The 19,528-nt window shown below is 41.2% G+C and overlaps 1 protein-coding gene across 1 annotated transcript in view; it reads right to left on the bottom strand.

Annotated features, from left to right (window-relative positions):
- Window positions 1–19,528, bottom strand: part of KCNU1 (potassium calcium-activated channel subfamily U member 1) — a 150,263-nt gene that overhangs the window by 13,151 nt on the left and 117,584 nt on the right. Inside the window, exons 20-24 of the mRNA XM_047090423.1 lie at window positions 13,434–13,530; window positions 9,977–10,201; window positions 7,919–8,105; window positions 3,269–3,340; window positions 570–709 (exon numbers count right to left, since the gene is read on the bottom strand). Of these exons, the coding sequence (XP_046946379.1) occupies window positions 570–709; window positions 3,269–3,340; window positions 7,919–8,105; window positions 9,977–10,201; window positions 13,434–13,530 (721 nt within the window). The remainder of the gene's footprint in view (window positions 1–569; window positions 710–3,268; window positions 3,341–7,918; window positions 8,106–9,976; window positions 10,202–13,433; window positions 13,531–19,528) is intronic.

The raw sequence follows: 19,528 nt of genomic DNA, 5'->3' as shown, positions 1-19,528 counted from the left end.
CCCTCTCTCTTCCTGCCCCTCTCCCACTGTCTCTCTCTCAAAAATAAATAAACATTAACAAAACAAAACAAAACAAAGCACCCCAGGAGAGGGGTGACATGGAGGGAGAGTCAACATAGCTCTGAACAAAACTCATATCGCCAAAGGCCAAAGCTTTTTTTCCTAGTCCCCCTGTCCCTTTATGGCTGAGTCCTGCATAAGCTGTTGAAGATATTTTAGAGAGAGGAGAAAGGAGTATCTCATAAGTTCTGACACCACAGCTTGGTCTGCCAAGATGCACTTGAAGCTCAAAGGTAGGTACCCTCCTCTTTAGGTGCTCATTCTTCCTGGTACCAAGTGGTCTCGTTCTAAGGGCCAGAGACATTTGTAATTTTGAAAATGTGAACACTTGGCTCCCGTTGCCAGGTAGTTGTGAAAAAAGATGAAATAATGTATCTGAACAAGATTTTTTGTGAAATTCCAAGAGAACTCAGAATTGTGAGGAATTCTCATCATTTCTCTAAGCCCTAACCATCCTTTCTACCCTCTGCAAGGGGCTTGGTTCACAGGTTCAGCTCAGCTGCACTTACTGTGGCCAGGAGGGAATCCAAGAAGCTGCCAGAAAAGACGGTGCCAGTGGAAAAGGATGTGCTGAGATGCAGGTTTGTTCCTGAGAATGATTCATCCAGTCCACTCAGCTGTTCAATATAGTGGATATTGGAAGGATTTTCTGCAAAGCAAAGAAGGAAAAAAAGAAAGGCAGGCAGACAACCTTAAGATATAGATATAGATATAGATATAGATATAGATATAGATATAGATATAGATATAGATATAATTTTTTTTTCTTTCCCAGCATCTTCCTCCCCTAAAGACATGTATCCGTCTTGGGTACCTTCATCATCAAGGGTATATCCTTGACCCAGTTCCTCCAAACAAATGCCTCCAATGTCACCTTTATATAATTTACCTTTCAAAGCAGGACACTTTTGGAAGTAAAAAGGGGCACTCTCAATAACTGCACTGGGACAACAGGCATAAATGGGAACATATGATCACCCCAATTAAAGGCATTTTTCATAACACTACATCATAGATACCTTGGTATTCACTTGGGTTTTTAGAGTTATCTGGGTCCAGGATATGCTAAAGCAGTAACACTCAAAATTTAATGTGCATATGAATCACCTGGGGATCTTGTTATAACACAGATTATGATTCACTAAGTCTGGGGGTAAGAACGGGATTCTAGGTGTCCAACAAGCTTCTAGCTTCCAGCTGCTGATTCATGGACTATACTTTGAGTAATAGGGCTTAGAGAATCCTCCTAATTGGGGCCCCTGTAGAAGTGGCCAAATTATCTACTAGCATGTCTATACTTGCCCCAGCTGCAACTCAGATCCCTGTAGGAAGCCTCTGAAGGAAATGCAACTGGTCATTGTTGGGAGTACAAACAGAAGCACTGATTGCCGTTGTTCCAAGATTATTGTTTCAAAAATGTTTGAAGACCAAATAGCTTTGGATGACAGAGATAATATCTCCCACCAGAGCAAAGGGAATCAAGCTTACTGCCTGTTATAAAAGATTCTGGTTCCCAAAGCCCATGGTTTCTCTCCTACAAAGCAATCCATTGTTCGTACAGGTATTATTTGGCCCTTGTCATGTCACCCTGTGGGAATGAGGCTTTGGGCAAGCAGCACAAAATTGATGGTACTCTGGCTATTGCCACTGCTTTGAGTAATAAACTGTTCTTTATCTCTGTCCCAGGGGTCTTGTGTCTTCTTCCAGTATCCATGAAACTGAGGCAGGTCAACTTAATGGTTTGCAAGTAACATAAGGTCTTACTTACATCCTTCACAGTTCTTGACAGTCAGATTACAGATCAAACCAAACTTCCTGGGCACACAAGGCAGAATACATTCCTAACTAAGACTAGATTATTCCTTAATTCTTCAAATCACTCCATGGTTTTATAAAAGATGAGCAATGTCTGACTAATATCTACCCACCTTTCTTATGCACATACACTTTTTTCTCCTTGCATTCTAACCCTCGACACACACACATACTCCAGGAGCCCTTGTCCAAATCTCGCTGTGTCTTCTTAAACTACTGGCTTCTGCTTTCCTAGCCATTTTCCTGTATGCCACTGGACATTCTGTACCAAAGTGCTGACAGTCAGGCCTGCAGCTCTCATGTCATTTTGACCTTTTCCAGCCAGCCAAAGAACAAAAAACTGAGGGAGCTGACAGGTGATTTGTTATACTAATTTGACAAGGGCTACCTGATGCCAGAAAGTCTTTAGTTCAACAAAGCTGTAAGTCCCTGGATGGTGACCAGATGTACTTTGGGGCCAGGGAAAACCTTGCTGGTCCTCTCCTAACCACTCCAACTTACATCACAGTCTTCTAATCAATGTCCTTAGTGTATCTACGCCTTGGGTTGAAGATGGCTCAAAAGGGTAGAAAAATAAAATATAAGTAAAAACTGCAGTTGACAGCTTCAGGTTCTAATCTGTGCTAAAGACACCATGCCCCTCTTTCGTATCTTCCCCTTTTATCATCAATTATTGCTATTATTAAATCCCAGTGTGTCCCCTGTTGTCTTAAAAATGTATCCCCAAATGCACAGGTACCTTTGCTGCCTTCCCTCCTCTTCCCACCCTCAGAGCTCCTCACATCCAGGAAAGTCTCATGTATGTGCATTTTCCATATGGTGTTGGTGAGAGATAACAGCTTATTCTGGTGTTTCTGCATGAAGTATTTTCATTTTAAAGAGCATCACTCAGAGCCAGGATTCAGATGACCCAAGGGAGGTACCTGGGACACAAAATTTAAGAACCCCAGGAGCAGACACATCCTTAAAATCTGTACCCCAAGTGCCTCATTTGCATCACCCTGGTATCCTAGCCCCGGTGTCACTACAGGAAAGGAAGATGCCTGATTTAAAGTCCCATGATGGGTAGGTAAGTGAGTATTGGGAGATCCTTCCTAGAAGTCTTCAAATCCGTGGTCCCTCCCACAAAAGATTTCCTCCAAACAGACTGAGTCAGTGGCTGATCTCCTCCTGGTCACTGAACAAAAGGAGAAGGCAGATGCTATTCCTGCACCCTGACACCCAGATACAACAGGCTCTGCTTGATGATGTCACCAGCTGTGTAAAAGCCCAATGTAATGTCCACACACTTAATGTTTGTCTGGGCCCCATTCTGATTCTTCTGTCCTTTGACTGTGGATTCTTAGATCACAAAGATTTCTCCCTTGAATTTTATCCTTGAAACACAACTTACTCAGTTCAGTGAGGATGGGGATTCTTCGGAATTTTGGTTTCTCAGGAAATCCGGTGAAACACTCTGAAGTCCCTTTTGTGAACACACACAACAAAGAAAAGAGATTGATAAATGCAAACAAAGTGGCTTTTAAGACTTGGCAAGGATGTAAATGCATGCCATGTTACTTGATGCTTTATCTTAACAAAGTTAAGGAAAAAAATTGGGGCCTCCTCAGCATTTCCTTTTGAGAAGTGGTGTGTGTTTTAAATGGCATTTCAAATGAACTACAAAAAAGTGAAGCTCTCCCAGTCGTTGCTTATTGATGACAAAGTAAAATATGATTATTCTGCATGGAGTGGTAGTGCTGGGTAATGGCTCAGACAGGCTGTGCCTCAATCCACATCCATTTGCTTGCAGAACTTTTAGGGAACCATGAATAAATGGTGGTGCTTCCCCACCAGTGCTTCTGAAGATACTACCACTAGTTTCTGGCTCCTAGTGCTCTTGGCTTCTTTGAGATATTCTCTGGGTACCCGGGTGCCCATGAGGCAATGCTCATGTCTTCTTTCTTCTTTAGCAGAACTGGCTGCCTCCCATCTCTGGTTGGCTTGACTCAATCCTAAATCCCTTGGGACTTCCTTAAAGATGGGCAGGATGTGACTTGGGGCCTCTGAGCTTTGCTTTCAGTTTACAGACAGATTTCCCTCCTGTGTTAGGAGGTGAGCCTCGACTCACTTCCTCTGTGGGCCTCGACTTCAAAACACAGCAATGCATGGCACCAGCCTGAAACACAGTGCTACCTTGCAGGGAACAACAGGAAGGTTCAAAACCCAGCTGAACACCAGAGTTCACCAGTGTGGTCTCCAAGCCACACTAAAAAAATGTAAAGGATGAAAAGGGAAGAGAGAGATGGGAAGCTGGGGTCCACTTAAAAAAGAAACACATGCACAATGATCTCATCAGAAGTGATGCTTTGATAGGGTTTGAAGAGAGGTCTCTTGGATGTTGGAATGGAGTCCTGAGGGATAGGGAACAGCCACCCAGGCAGAGGGAATTGGATAAGGGATACAAAGCAGGAAAGAGTCAGTATAAATAAGATGAAGTAGGAGAAAATTCAAACTCCCAATTGGCCTCCAAAACCCTGTGTGATTTTCCTATAATTGTCATGGGTCACCATTATAGGGTTTAAAGTAGGGAACTGACATTATCTGTTAAATATTTATAAAAGATCCCTCTGGCTGCTGTGAGCAGTGGAAACTATAGAGCAACAGGATTTTACCACAGTCCTATCAAATCTGTGAATTAAGTACATATAGTCAGAGGCTTCGATCTCAAATGTTCTTACTAGGTGCACACACATGCTTATCAGTTGAAATAACTGATTTGGACACCAGCTGAAGGACAGGAACTGAATTTCTGCCTTAACTCCCTCTTGTCTTATAGAGCAATGGTTAATTTGAGTATGTGTCAGATCATAGCCTGGATATATTTCACTAATTGTCAATATTTTTGCTATGTAATAGTACACAGTATTATACCTGAAATCTTCCAGTCTGGCAGGGTGCTATTATAAAAGATTGCTTAATTGTAGATTACTACTGTACATTTAAATTTCAGTAGCATATTAAGTTGTCAGACTTAATTACCATTATATGTTTAGATTATGCCACAGATTATTTAGTTCAATACCTAGGTTTGCCAACCTGCTTTCCCTGTGATGTGACAGGGCAATAATTAGAACGTCACTGGAAAACCTAAAGTTTCCCACAGAAATGTCCAGGAGGCCTGGCGTTCTTACGGATCCTTAAGAAAGTCCTCACTCTGCTGTTCCCAACTCCCAACATCCCTTGGTGAATCACTGTATGGAATAGCCTTGGTAGTCCTAGATGGCCTTCACATATAAGTTTATCATGACTACGAAGATGTGGAAAAGCCTGCTTATCCCACAAGAGTCTCACCAGATATGCTAGGGCAAGGTTTCTGATTGGTACTATTGACATTTGGGGCCAAAAAGTTTTTTGTTATTATTATTATTTTAAATCATGCGGGGCTGTCCTGTACATTATAGGATGTCTACCAGCATCTCTGACCTCTACTCACTAGATGCCAATAGTATCCCATCAAGTTGGGACAACCAAAACTGTCTCTAGGCATTGTCGATGACCTCTGGGTGGAAGGGTGGCAGGGGAGAGGGGAACTGCCCCTGGTTGATAACCCCTGTCCTAGAGGAAAGGAGAGCAAACTGCCCATTGGTTAGTCTTATGTTGGTGCTCAGCATGCAAGATGTTTTCTGACTCCTGGCAGAATTTCATAGTCCTTTATACTGTCAGTTCTTGGAAGTGTATATTCTCATTTCTATCTCATAGGGATGGTACAAGAATGGTATTCACATGAAATGGGAAGAATGGTTAAGAGAGCCAAATAGGCTTCTTCAAGGCTTCAGAATTTCTCTATATAAACTCCAAGTAGATTTCTATAATGCCAGAGTAATTGATGAAAACTCTGAGTAATGATCCTTTGCTATTCTTGGGTGCTCATAACGTGACTTTACTGATGTTATAGCCAGCAGATAAGCAGACTCAGTGACCTTCGTTAGGTGGCGCAGTAGAGCCTGTCTAGGTCTCCATTTCCTGGTCACACAGTTGGGTATGATGATATCCCTAAAAGAAACCTTGCAAGGCTCCCACAATACATTTTTCTCTAAACCTTTCCTTTGATCTTTGGGGAAAGCATGTACTCATACTTCATAACAATTGAAATACTTTGATATTTCTTCATTTTCTCTGCCTCCTTTCCAAACCTTTTTCTTTCTCTCTTTTACCTCCTTCTACCAATTAATCTTTCTCCTTTGAGGGCATCCTTCTAGCCTGTAACAGAGTACATGGCACATCATACCAAATCAATATTGTTTTGTTGAATTAATGAATAAGCAAAGGGATAAAAATCACTAGAAATAAAGGAAAGTGGAATTAAATCCATAGGTTTCTCTCTTTCTAGCCTATATAAGATGTGAGATGAGGTAAAAGTAATGATAGGAAGGACAAGTCACCGAGATGATTAACTCAATGGCCAATGTCAGTTTATCCCAGGCTTAAGTGGGCATTTTCATTTGTATACTGATGACTTTGCCTTTAAAGTGAATACTTCTTCTTTGTCCAATTATAGAAAGTTATAAGCATGGTGTGTACACACACACACACCACTCACACATATATCACACACAAATCGTGTGTAAATCTGAGTGAGCCTAATTGCTAAGCTAAGGTTTTATGTGCAGAGCATAACAGCATTTTTTGATTTGCTCAGCAGAGATATGGCTCATACATCCTCAGTCTGGATTTCCATGGCACTTTGATATTCATAAAGTGCTTTGTTATTAGCCTGCTTTGCAAAACACCCTGAAACTCTGGGTGCTGAGTGGGCTTTCATTGCTTAGTGAGGGTGTCTCAGGTAGCTGGCTCAGTTCACCTACCAGAGATTAGGCTAGATTGCTCATTTATTCCTTTGTCCCAAGACCCTTTTATGTTCTCACCTAGCAACAGCACCTAGGAGTCAGAGAGAGTTCTTTTGGTTTCCTAATTTGATTCATGAACATTTTTATCCAAAACAATAATCATGAAAGCCTTGCGATGCCGTTGATGTCTGACTGTTCCAAGTTCCATGCAAAGTGGTCAACAGTTATGTGGCTAAAGGACTAAGTTCCTGATCCTGATACAGAGGATCAACATTCCCAAGGGAAATGGCTGGATACAGGGAACCCCAACCATGACTTACTTTTATTTGTTGAGTTGAAAATCTGTTTTAGATACAGAAAATTCTTCAGAAATAGTACTTTCATATTAGGTTGAGTGTCTAGTACTCAATTTTGGAAACAAATTAATAGTAAGACTTTTCCCATTTGGGAGGAGAAGGAAAACCACAATATTTAGTGGGAATTTACCTTGAACACTTGGGTACAGTCAAATATAAGGGCTCAAGAGTCCATCTTACTGGCTTATTTGTTGCAATTCAGTGTGTATGTGGTAAGCATCTAAGTGACCATAGTTGTACTAGGAACTAAGAGGAATACAAAGGAGGAAGAGACTTGATCCCCATCCTGAACAGATCCTGCTTCTCACCATCTCTTTCCAATCTGAAGCTGCAATACAACATTTTTAGTCTGTAGAAGTTGAAAGGGACCTTAGAGATAATCTTGTACAATTCATATATTAAAAGCATCTTCAAAGAGTAAGAGAGTTATACTTCATTCTCTCAAACATGAAACTAGGAAGAGTATGGAAACAACTCTAAGATCCAATGAGGATTGATACTACTACTGCTACTACTACTAAATGTTATTAATTATAATAATATGCCAATTTCTATCTTAACTAATATTTAATAACAACAACAAAAACAGCACTAAAACTTCAGTGATTTTTCTTAAAATTGGAAAATAGTGTTACATGCATTCCATTTAGAATACAGACATAGTTTTCATTTGACTTAGGATCCCCAAGGACTGAACTGTCTGCTACTTCCATTATAGAATTCTCAGAGTTGGAAGGGAACTTCAAGGCTATCTGGTTCAATGTCTCCTCCTCCCCATTATCAAAATACTTCTGAGAGGAGTTAATTCTCTTTCCTTGTTCCATTCTCTCTAGCCTCCTGTCAGGGAGTTGTTCTTACATGGTTCTTCAGGTATATGGGGAGCGCAGATAACCCGCAGTGATCCGATGTTGAGGGTAGCCATGATGGTCTCTGTGTCTACCAAAGCTGGGCTGCTCAATGCCTTGGATGAGGAGGATAGAACGGCGCACATGGAACATTCCTCTATGTTGGCTGCGCGGAGGTCTTCAGGAAAGAGTGCAGATCCCTAATGAGAGAAAACCCAGTAGAGGAGGGACTTCTCAGATGGAGGGAATTTTTCATGGCTCAGGGTAATGGCTCAGGGCAATGGCTCTTTGTGGGTGATGCCAATTTTTCAGCCAAACCCACTCTAGCCTCCATTGACTTGGTTTCAAGACTCAGCTACTTGGGGCGCCTGGGTGGCGCAGTCGGTTAAGCGTCCGACTTCAGCCAGGTCACGATCTCGCGGTCCGTGGGTTCGAGCCCCGCGTCAGGCTCCGGGCTGATGGCTCGGAGCCTGGAGCCTGTTTCCGATTCTGTGTCTCCCTCTCTCTCTGCCCCTCCCCCGTTCATGCTCTGTCTCTCTCTGTCCCAAAAATAAATAAACATTGAAAAAAAAATTAAAAAAAAAAAAGACTCAGCTACCTGATATTTGAACACATTTAGCTTCACTGATCATTAATATCTTAGTGTGACTAAAATTCACAGGCCCTTTCTTGAGAGCAAGTCTGGATGAGCCAAAGGAGGGTGGAGACAGAAGAGCCCACATCCATTCATATGACTCAAGTGGGAGAAGCAAATTAGGGATAACAGTAGGGATAACAGGAAACATTCAGAGAAAGGAGAAGTTATGGATCTAAAGGCAAATTTTGCATCCCCACAATTTTGTTTGTAGCTGACCTTTCCTGTTACTCTCTGGGTTAACTAGCATAGTGGTGGTTACTTCTTTCCCAATTTGGTGGAGACACAGGGATAGATCTGATCCCGCCCTCAGGAAGCTTAGACTAGAATACTGGTAATTCCTAACACTAGCTGGATCTGGAGATTTCTGGTTCTTTTCCTGTCTTCCTTTCTCTGGCCTAATAAAAGGGTGCAGTGCAGAGAACTTTGTAGTGCCTTTTTTAAAGGGAAATGAAATTTGTTCCTTGACGGAACCATTTTTGAAATTTGAAAAATATTACACATTGCCAGCATCATTTCATGAAAAATATTACATGCTTTGGTGCATTTCACATTGCCATATATTTTTTTAATCCAGGGAAAGAGAGGGATACAATGGCATACAGACCTATAAAGGCTCAGCGCAAATACAATTACAACCACAATGTCATATATGCAGAACCGATCCATTTCTCATAAATGTAAACCGAATTCTTCCTTTTCATACATCTATCAAGGACTGTGTGGCATTATGTGTTCCAGATTAGATGTGTCTCCAGAAAAGACGAGAAAGTTGGAACACAAAGGCTTAGCTATTAGCTTTAGCTATTAAGTCAGAATCAGATTCAGAAATGCAGAGAAACTGTTAGTTATATAAAAACCATAAAACAGGGGCGCCTGGGTGGCGCAGTCGGTTGAGCGTCCGACTTCAGCCAGGTCACGATCTCGCGGTCTGTGAGTTCGAGCCCCGCGTCAGGCTCTGGGCTGATGGCTCGGAGCCTGGAGCCTGTTTCCGATTCTGTGTCTCCTTCTCTCTCTGCCCCTCCCCCGTTCATGCTCTGTCTCTCTCTGTCCCAAAAATAAATAAACGTTGAAAAAAAAAATTAAAAAAAAAAAAAGGAAAAAAAAAACCATAAAACATAATAATAAACATAAAACATAACACGCAGTGGATCCTGAGCATAAACCCAGGAGCCAAAATGTCTAGATTTAGGTCTTAGTTCTGCTACTTACCAGTGGTGTAAACTTGGACAGCTTACTTACTCTCTCTGTGCCCAAAGTTCAACACTTTCACAATCTACCCCATAGGATTACTTTGAGGATTAAATGAGTTACTTTATGTAAGATGCTTAGAGTAGTTTTTGATAGCAGTAAGCACTATATAACTACAAGCTATTATTTTGTTATTAATGCTAGTACCATTAGTGAATACAAATATTCACTCTATGTGACACTTACAGGAAGAATGTATATCTGGGGAAAATTCCGGAGAAACACCCATTCTCTCTTCAGGTAATCCAAAGATCCGATGAATACAATGTCCTTCAGCTCCTGCCGGGTATAGCTGCTAGCTCTCAAGGGTATTACAAAATTCCGAAGCCCCATCAGCGTTGAGTGGGCATCTCCAAAGACACATGCTACCACATGGTTCCGAAACTCATGTTTTGACTTGTCCATTCGTTTCTAAGCATAAGCAGGCCAGAGTCTGGTCAGTTTTAGAAACAAGCTGAGAGTCTCTCAAAGAGGGCTCCTTCCCTTCATACCAATACTTCTAGGTACATCCACAGGAGTACTTCCGCAAGGATAATGTAATTCTGCAAATTGCTCATAAAAATGGAATTTATCTGCCTTGGGCAATTCTACTTTTTATCTTTTTGTGGAGTTCCTTCTGACTCCACTGTTTAAAGTCTTTTATTAGCCTGGAGTACATCAATTAAAACTCAAGTAAGTGTCATTCCTTGAGGTGTGACATCATAGAACCAAATGGGGAACACATCTTTTATTGTCATTACATGTTCTTGGCCTTGTATGTGCTATAGTGAGATTCGATGGAAAGCTAAAACATTACAAGTTCCTTTGCTAAATTTATGTTTTCTAGTGAGCCCTGAAAATCACGTCAGGTTGTACAAAATTCTGCAGTTTTCAGTGGATTTTTGTATACACGAAAATATCCATTAGTTTGGAACATGTGAAATTGCCTTTTCATGGGCCAAAAATGGTTGAATATTGGTCATTTTATATGGTTCCACCTAATACACCAAACTGATTCAACAGATGCTTTGCAAAGTTGAAGAAATTCCTATGCAAAGTGCACAAAAGAAAGAAAAAGGTCACAAAAATTCCATCTGAACTCGAGCATTTATACATGTCCCGCACTACCATCAGCAGCACCAGTTGTTAACGTTTCTTTAATATCTCTAAGTTGAAAATAATAATGTACATGAAAAATATTTAGGTTAGGTTTCTCCCACATTCACAGAGACTTTTAAGAATGATAAATGTCACTTTAAAAAAAAAAGAGAGATGATATTCCTATAGGAAACTCATGTTGAGCCTTTGTCTGATTTCTTCCAGGGAATGAGTCAAGGTCTTCTCTAGTGACACTGGGATGGGCTGGAAGGAGCACTGGATCTGGAGGAAGACCTGATTCTGTATTCTTTTGTATGACTATGAACAAACTAGTTTAACCCTCTCACCCTCAATTTCTGTAAGTTTCAATGGTTTAAAAATAAGAGTGAATTCTGTTGTGGAAATTAAATACCATATTGAAAATGTAATGCTCAACTAATTAGCTGTTGTTCAATACCTATTAATCAACTCTGAATCTTATTGAATTCCTAGAGTTTCAGAGGAGGACTCTTGGAAGGTGGTAGAGAACAAGTTAAATGCATTTAAAAGCATTTCATGTATGAGTGTGTTCTACATTCGTCTGCTCATGAAGACTCAGAATACTTCAAATGGATACATCATCCTCCCTCACGCCCGTCCTTAGCTGGGTTAAATGACAAGCTTCTGTGAAACACGGGCTGATAAAATCTAACCAGATAAATAAGTAACATCTGACATCTCCACAATTAGTTTGTCAAATTAGCATATATGAGGAAATACTCTCTTTTCAGAGGGAATTGCCCTGTGAGGGGAAATAAAGCTACTTGTCTGGAGAGCCTTCCTAGAGAGTGATGTGAATCTTAACCAAATCTATTAAATAATTGTCTCTCGCTAATCCGATTAGTTGTAACTTGAATAATGAAGCCTCTAACGGTATTTAATGTAACATGCCTGAAGTCCAACTATCGCTCTTCTGAGTAGAACTAAACAATTAGAAACAAGATGCATGGCAGAGTGCATTAATGGGCACAGCTAGAGAGGCAATTTCTCCAACAAACTGTGGCACAAAACTGTCTCCCAATTGAGAAAGATGGCAGCTTTGGGAGGAAGTGGAGGGTGCACTATTTGTTCAAAGTAACTTAAGCCAACCACTTCCACTTGACCCTTCCACAAACCAAACCAAATTCGAAGACCCCTTGAATTCTGCAGTATGGACATTTCTCCTCTATGGTCACAAGTGTCAAAATCTTTAGAATTTCTTAAACTAGAAGCCCCTTTAAACTTATCAAAAGACTTAGTTGGTGTCCTGAACTATATTCTACATCAAGTGTCAGAAAGGAGCTATCTATCATGGCAACCTGTCTCTGTGCTTAAGAAATAGGTATGATAAAACATCTGCCATTTCTATTTCTTGGTCTCTTGGATACCTCCATCTGCAACCAACTTCTCAACCTTTCTAATGATTTCCCTCCCACTGAAAACATGTTTATCCTCCTACTCAACGGAGTTTATTTTGCTTAGTTTAGAATAAGACATCATTGCTGAAATGGTGAATTTCAGCCGCAACCCTAATAGTGTTCTAGTTGATATGACAGTTCTGACAATTTTGTGCTTCTGATCAAATGATTGATCAGGACTTTACAAAAATTGGAACATATTCTGTCAGGACACTGGTACCAAGCCACAAGAGTTCTGTGTGTGTGTGTGTGTGTATGTGTGTGTGTGTGTGTGTGTGTGTGTGTGTCTAACAGAAGAAAAGTGAACTGAACTACTTTTGGAAAGCAAGAAAAATATATAATTATCAATTAGTCATAGTTGAAAAAATGATATAGGGTTCATACAACATATAATCACTTTTATTAGTTATATTTACCAACTACTGCTTGCAAGTAAACCACTGAGATTATGCTAACTCTGGAAAATGAGAATAGATGAGGATCCAGAAAGCAGGTGTCAGAGCCTGGATTAGGATACAGACTTTTTACATCTTAGTTGCTGGCATTTCAATAAATTGAGTTAGTTCATTTCCTTGAGAAAACAGAGGCAGGGACAGGATTCTAATATCTATTAGGATTCATCCAGGTCATGCATCTGGGAGATACACTCTTGCCTAATGTATTACGCTTAAGTACAGCCGGCTTTAAGAAAAACCACTATAGAAAATCCAAACTTTAAAACCAATAATTAGGAAAATGTTTATTTACTTTTTAAAAAAGAAAGGCTTCAGAGTTCTTGTAAATGGTTTCCCTGGTGCACTGAAATTAATTAGATTTACTAGCAAAACAGCAAAGTGTCAGGAGAACATTATTCTAAATAACTGACTCAGCTAAACCCTGAAAGGAGGGAAAAAGTAGTTGAACAATCTGATCTGATTGCTTCAAATCCCAGCATATTACCCACATTGTCTTTGTCAAATGCTACATCTGTTACCCTGCATACCATTCATATGGGTGGAGAGGAATGTGTCCTTCCTTTGAAGTTCACAGTGTACAAAGAGAAATGGCAGGCGCTTATAACTAGTGTAAGGACTTACTTTCCCTAGATGAGTAGCTTTATTTTATCTGAGATTTGGTGCAAGATCACCTACCAGAATCACTCTGTCCAAAGCAATTGCTCTGCACCAGTGAAACATGCCGCTGTCATCAAGCTGGTCACAACCCGGTTCTGGTTCATACAGAAAAGCCCTAAGTAGGGAGAATGGAGAGTTAGCTGAGAACATTTGGGGCACTAATGTAACAAAGCCAAGATGTCAGACTCATTAGAACCTTGCACTCAAAGTGCAAACAACACAAGGAAAGTGACCTTCAGTCTGTGAGAGTCCCGAATAAAGATTCATGTCTGAAGGACACCAATGAGTGTATCACAGCTGAAGACATACTAAGCCTGTTGTGTGTGTGTATTTAACAGACCTATCAGTCTCTCCTTTTGCCTTACATTATACTGCCTTAAAGGTAGTTATTTTTGCTCTTAATTTTGCTACTGCAGTGATGAAGAAATTATGGGAGGTGTTTTGGGCACCTGAATATAGAATTTAAAAGGCTGTGAGATTGAGTCATGAATGCTGTCTCTTTCCTTGGCCTGTTTTCCCCCCTTCTCTTTTCTATATCTTTGTGTATGAGGCCCTGTTGAATATGAGGCCCTGTTGAAACATCCTCACTTACTCCATGTGTTTTGCGTTCTTTACAGCTTCCATCCCTGGCCTGCATTTGACTAAACTCTGCTCTAATCTTGGTTTAAGTCTTGGCAAAGCCCTCCACGTGATCACCCCACACTGGAGTTGGGCACAATGCTTGTCATGGATATGCTCAACCACTGAAAGCGTTAGATGATCTTTGGAAAAATCTCCTTGCATCCAAAGGAATGCATATTTGCTCAGTAGAGAAGAGAGGAAACCCTTCTGGAAGCACAGAAATTTCGGAGTTGAAAGAGACTATTTGAGTCAGGAGAATCAAGGCTTAGTCTGCAGAAATAACCTCAAAATTCCAGGGACTGAACATAACCCGGGTTCTCACTCACACCATGTATTTTCCTCAGGTAAGCAGGTGCCTGTAGTCCATGCAGCCATCCCAACCTTTAAGGGCACAGAGGCTATACCATCTTAGGTTCACACACCTGGAACTCACATCCTTCTCAGTCATTAAGGCAAGGGAAAAGAACTGGAGAATCAAGACTGGGCTTTAAAAAAAATTTTTTTAACGTTTTATTTATTTTGGAAGGAGAGAGAGAGACAGGGCATGTGCCAGGGAGGGGCAGAGAGAGAGGCAGACACAGAATCTGAAGCAGGCTTCAGGCTCTGGGCTGTCAGCACAGAGCCCGATTAAGGGCTTGAACTCACAAGCCATGAGATGGCTCACCTGAGCCAAAGTTGGACGCTTAACCCACTGACCCACGCAGGCACCCCAAGACCGGGCTTTTAATTTCATTGGCCCAAAGTGACACGCCATCATTTTTGCTTATATTCCAGTGGCCAAACCTAGTCAGATGGCTCCTGCTAGCTTTAACAGGGTTGAGGAGCATAGGGAGTAACTGAAATACTTAATGATCATTGTAGTCTCTGCCAGACACTTTAAAGACCACTCTTTGTTTTATGGATAAAAGTCAAAGTGCTAACAAACGGTAAAGCTGGTGTTTCAATATACTGCTAAGGTTGACATTACTGGTGCTCAGAATACCCAATTTCCCTTTCCTTCCTTAGTATATGGGCAGCTGTGGGGTCACACGACCAGTTCCGACCAATGAAATGTGAGAAGTGATGGCTCAGGTAGTGACACACTCCTGTGTGATTCTTCAGGCTCTCTCGTAACCTGCTTAAGTGATGACCAGCCAGCCTGACAATATGAACACCCAAGTGGAGCAGAGGGCCCTGGCCTCACTGACCTGTGTTGGACGTGTCACAGGAAAAAGAAATACACCTTTGTGGTGCTAAGCCACTAAGATTTCATGGTTGTTACCATAGCATAAATGCATCTTCTTCTGACAGAAATGCCTTTTCTAAAAAACATGTTGCACGGAATTTTAGTAACTGGAGAAGTCCTGAGGAAATGCTTTCTGCAGTCAAATAACCTTTGAAAAAGATGCCCTCTCTTTGAGATTGACACTGTGCCTTAGCGTATGAAAGGTTCAGAAGAGTCTCGCAAAAAAGAAATCCTTGAAAGTTTATATAATCCAGTGTTTCACACACTTGTTAGACCACACACACGTTTACCATTTACTTATTTGATATATTCATTTACTAATTTAAAAATACCTGTCACTATCTCTTGAAACGCCTTTTGGGACATACTGTACAATGTCACATGATAGGTTCGGCCCCAGTAATGAGTACATTATGAGAGTACTCTCCTGTGAGATTTTATCAAACATCCTGGGAGAAATACAACATATTGCACTCTGTGCTGCAGGTGAAGGTTTTTTTTTTCTTTCTGTGAATTAATACAGCTTGTTATTCAACACCTGGCCCAAAGGCTCAGACTGTAAGATAATTATCAAGCAATTTTGATGTCTTTAACCAAGTCGGTTTCTAAATTGCTATCTTAAGTCATAATTTTTCAGACAAAGGAACTTACTTAAACTTAAGATTGTCAGCTTAGAAGTGTCAGAAGACCCAGACAGAGAAGCTGCCATGGGAGAAGGGTTTGGAAATTAAGAACTTATTGCCAATGAGATTGGCCAAGACTGAGGTGCAATGCTTTATCTTCCTCACCATTTAAGACTCCCTATAAACCTGGTGGATTCTAGTCATTTACCTGGCCAGAGAATGTTGCAACGTAAGCCTCAAGGTCAGTTTGACCAAAATGGGTTATCTTGTTCTTTCAAATTAACATGGCTTTTGGTGGTTTAAATACGGCTCTTAGAATTTGTGTACAAATTCTATAACTCGTGAGCTCTAACTCCTAATTCTAAGAGCCATACAGGCTCTCTTAATGGTACTAGATAGAACCGTGGTGATGGCTTTATGCCAGGCTTGTTAAAGAAACTCACCAGGGGACATACCTAAGATGAGTCTGTTTTTGATTTTTATCAGGATCTGGAGAACTGGCTATGGTACTCATTCATACAACCTACTTTTCTCTCCACGTGTAGATTCCTAGACACCATCCCTCAGATACTGATACAATATACCCAGGTTACCTTCAGGGAGGTGGCTTCCTGCTCTCCGCTCTCTTCATTCAAGTGTGCAAAAACTGCTACTGTTTTCCTTCTGGTCACTTTCTTCAGCCTTTTCACTTTTCCCCTCCTTCTCCCTCTTCCTGCCCCTTCCTCCATCCCCATAACGAGGACTCCTGGTCTTTTAGGCAAAAGGAGAATAATCTTCTCCCCAGCACATTTTAGCTTGACTCGGGATACCAAATCAATCGCTGTACACTTTTCTATCATAATAAAAGCATGATCTATGTACCCAAGCTGTCACAGACAACATCTTTCTTCATTCTGATGTTATGGAAAACAGATATGCCTTAGAGGAAACACCTGTTGGAGACCTGCATAAAAGAAAAGGCTGGAGGAGCCCCACTTCATCATAAAGGCATCCATCTGGTGTCCTTGCCAAGCAAAACCTGATGCAACTTATTTCACCATCTCTTAACTAAAGCTCCCTTCTGTCGTATGCCTTGCAAATGACATGATCCTTGCAGAAATATACCTTCCTAAAGAGAATAATAAATCACCTATGGGAATGTGCAGCACTAGCAGTCTTATAACTAGGAAATGAAGATTAGAACATAAAGGTTGATGCTATTGGAGGCAAGAGGTGCCACAGAACACCATCCTGGTCATTCAGGGCAAAAAGGAAAAGCCACACCCTAACCAGAGGTAGAAGTTTCCAGGGTGAAGGACCTTTCTGTATAGGAGAAACTGGCAAGAAATATGATAGGAGTTCCCTGAGAGGGCCCTCAGCGGACATGTTTGGGATGAAGGCAGGGTAGTTCACTGGTCACAAGATGGGCTTCTCTTTGTGCAAGCAAAGTAGGACACTTCCACCTGGGAGCATCCAGGAAGCATCGAATTCTGAATTCCTCTCAGAGTCAGGTCTCTGATTTCCATATTCAGAGGCTGACAAGTCTAGTGTGTTGGGTGAGAACAGCTTTTGTAGCCAGTCCACTGGTGGATGTCCGGAGCAGCATGGGGATGAAGGCTCTAGCTTTCCTTGCTGATGACTGCCTTCCTCGGAGCTGCTTTCATATGCACGAAGCCAATTATCTTTTGAGTACAAGCGTGAACACATCCCAGCTAAGGAAGGCAGGCTCTTTCCTCTCTGCTCCCTGGAACCATTCCGAAGAGTATTTTTATTCTTCCATGTGCATAGCAACTTATCCTGTATGAATCCTATCACTTAAAGGAAAATAGAAGCGAGGGACCATGTGCCTTCAGTTTCCAATGGTGACATCTGATGGAAGAGAGAGATCAAGCCATGTAGGAAATCCTCTGTTAAGGTGGGGTAGGCGTCAGTGTCAGGTCAGGAAATACAGTTTCCAAGACTCTAAGTCTGCTGTCATTATTTCCTCGAAGTTACAGACTTGACTTAGATTGTTCTTGAAGATGATCTACCAGTGGATGATATCCTCCACTGTTCATTGGTATCTATTATAAAGTTTAAAAGGCACCAACATTTCTTTTTTCTCTCTCACTCTTTTGCAGGCCACATTTTTGGTTGTGTTAGGAAACCTGGCATGTAACCATTCTATCTGAAGCCCTTTTAAAACTCCATAGGTGGCTTGTAAATTCTTAGGAGAGTTTTCTGGCCTGGTTGCAGAACAATGTATTTTTTGCTCGAGACTTGAGTTAAATTAAAGTAACAAGTTTTAAAGGCTTAGCATAGAAAGGACAAGCCCCTTGGCTGAGCGTTGGGAAGGAGTGGGGAGGAATGTGTCAGTGTGCCCAAGAGTTTCAGTGCCCTTCTTGGTTCAGTCTTTGGAAAACGCCACTGAAACTGTACCTTGAAGGTAGTGATCAAGTTCCCACCAAAAATGGAGGGAACATCTTCTGTCTCAGGATCCCTTTGGTACTACTAAGGACTTTGTATCTTGAAGGCTACAGATGCCTTCTCTCTGATGACTTCGTGTATAGTGACAAGGTGATTCAGTTTATACTTAATCTGAAAATACTAATTGCTTGTCAATTCTGACTACCACCTTTCATGTTCTAGGAAAAAGACAATCACCTAAAATTTGGGAATGTGAGGGCCAAGTTATATAACCAGTGCTTCCCACTCTATCCTGTGCCTGTCTCTTTCTCTCTCTGTCTTGCACACATTTACACATACTACACAGGTGCTATAGTCAAATTTTCAAATATGACCCTTTATGGCCACGTTATGATTTCATTTTTCTGGGTTTCACCTTGTTGCCACTTATTCATAATAAGGCATTATTTTTTACCTTGAGGGAAACTTAAGGTTTAAAAACTTGGGTTATTTTTTTACAGTCCATTCCCCTAGGAACCTATAGATGAGCAAATGGAGAGGGTTCCAGTGAGGTCTCAGACACTTTTGGGACCAAGAAACCAGGTAAGAATCTCAGGAAGGAGGAGAGCACAATCCCTGTCCTTGTTAGAAAGGCCTCAGTGATCACTTCCTTTTTCATGAGAAAGGCAAAGTGTGCACCTGGTTCTGCACCTTAATGACCAGCTTGGCCAGATATCCTTGCTGAGACTCTGTTACCACAAGGTAGAATGCAAGAAAACCTGCCATGAAATCTCAGGGGATAATCCATATGTTGGCAGCAGGCTGGTGGTTATCTCTAAATCATCATGCCCTCTTCCGCCTTGTGGAAAACCCTAGGAAAGGATGGGAGTGGCTGCTGCTGTGTGTTCAGAACTGGAGGTTCCCAGTACAGGAGACTTTCAGCACTAAAACTGGACCCTCTACTACCAGAATGGGAAAAAGCTCCCAGGGAGGGAGGAAAAGGGAAGGGAGAATAAAACACTTGAAACACTATGCCCAGAAAACCTGCCTCTTTGCTTGTAGGCGGATTTGGTTGATGTTCAGTGGAAGGAAAGACAGTTGGGTGGTCAGAGCCCCATATGTTTTAAGACAAGTAGGTTCCAGTGAATTCTATCTTCCAACCTCCTGCCTCTGGTTCCTGTCTCTTGATTCTTTGCATAAGAAAACATGGTGGTATTATAAACTTTAATAGTAAAGATTGTAGGTATGATTTGTTTTAAAAAAAAATCTGTGAATGGCAT

This window comes from Lynx rufus, unplaced genomic scaffold (genome assembly GCF_022079265.1).
Source record: "Lynx rufus isolate CCGP_SWC_20201006 ecotype Redwood Valley unplaced genomic scaffold, mLynRuf1.p SCAF_3, whole genome shotgun sequence".
NCBI classification, from domain to species: Eukaryota; Metazoa; Chordata; class Mammalia; order Carnivora; family Felidae; genus Lynx; species Lynx rufus.
This window is presented reverse-complemented; position numbering and strand designations above follow the sequence as displayed.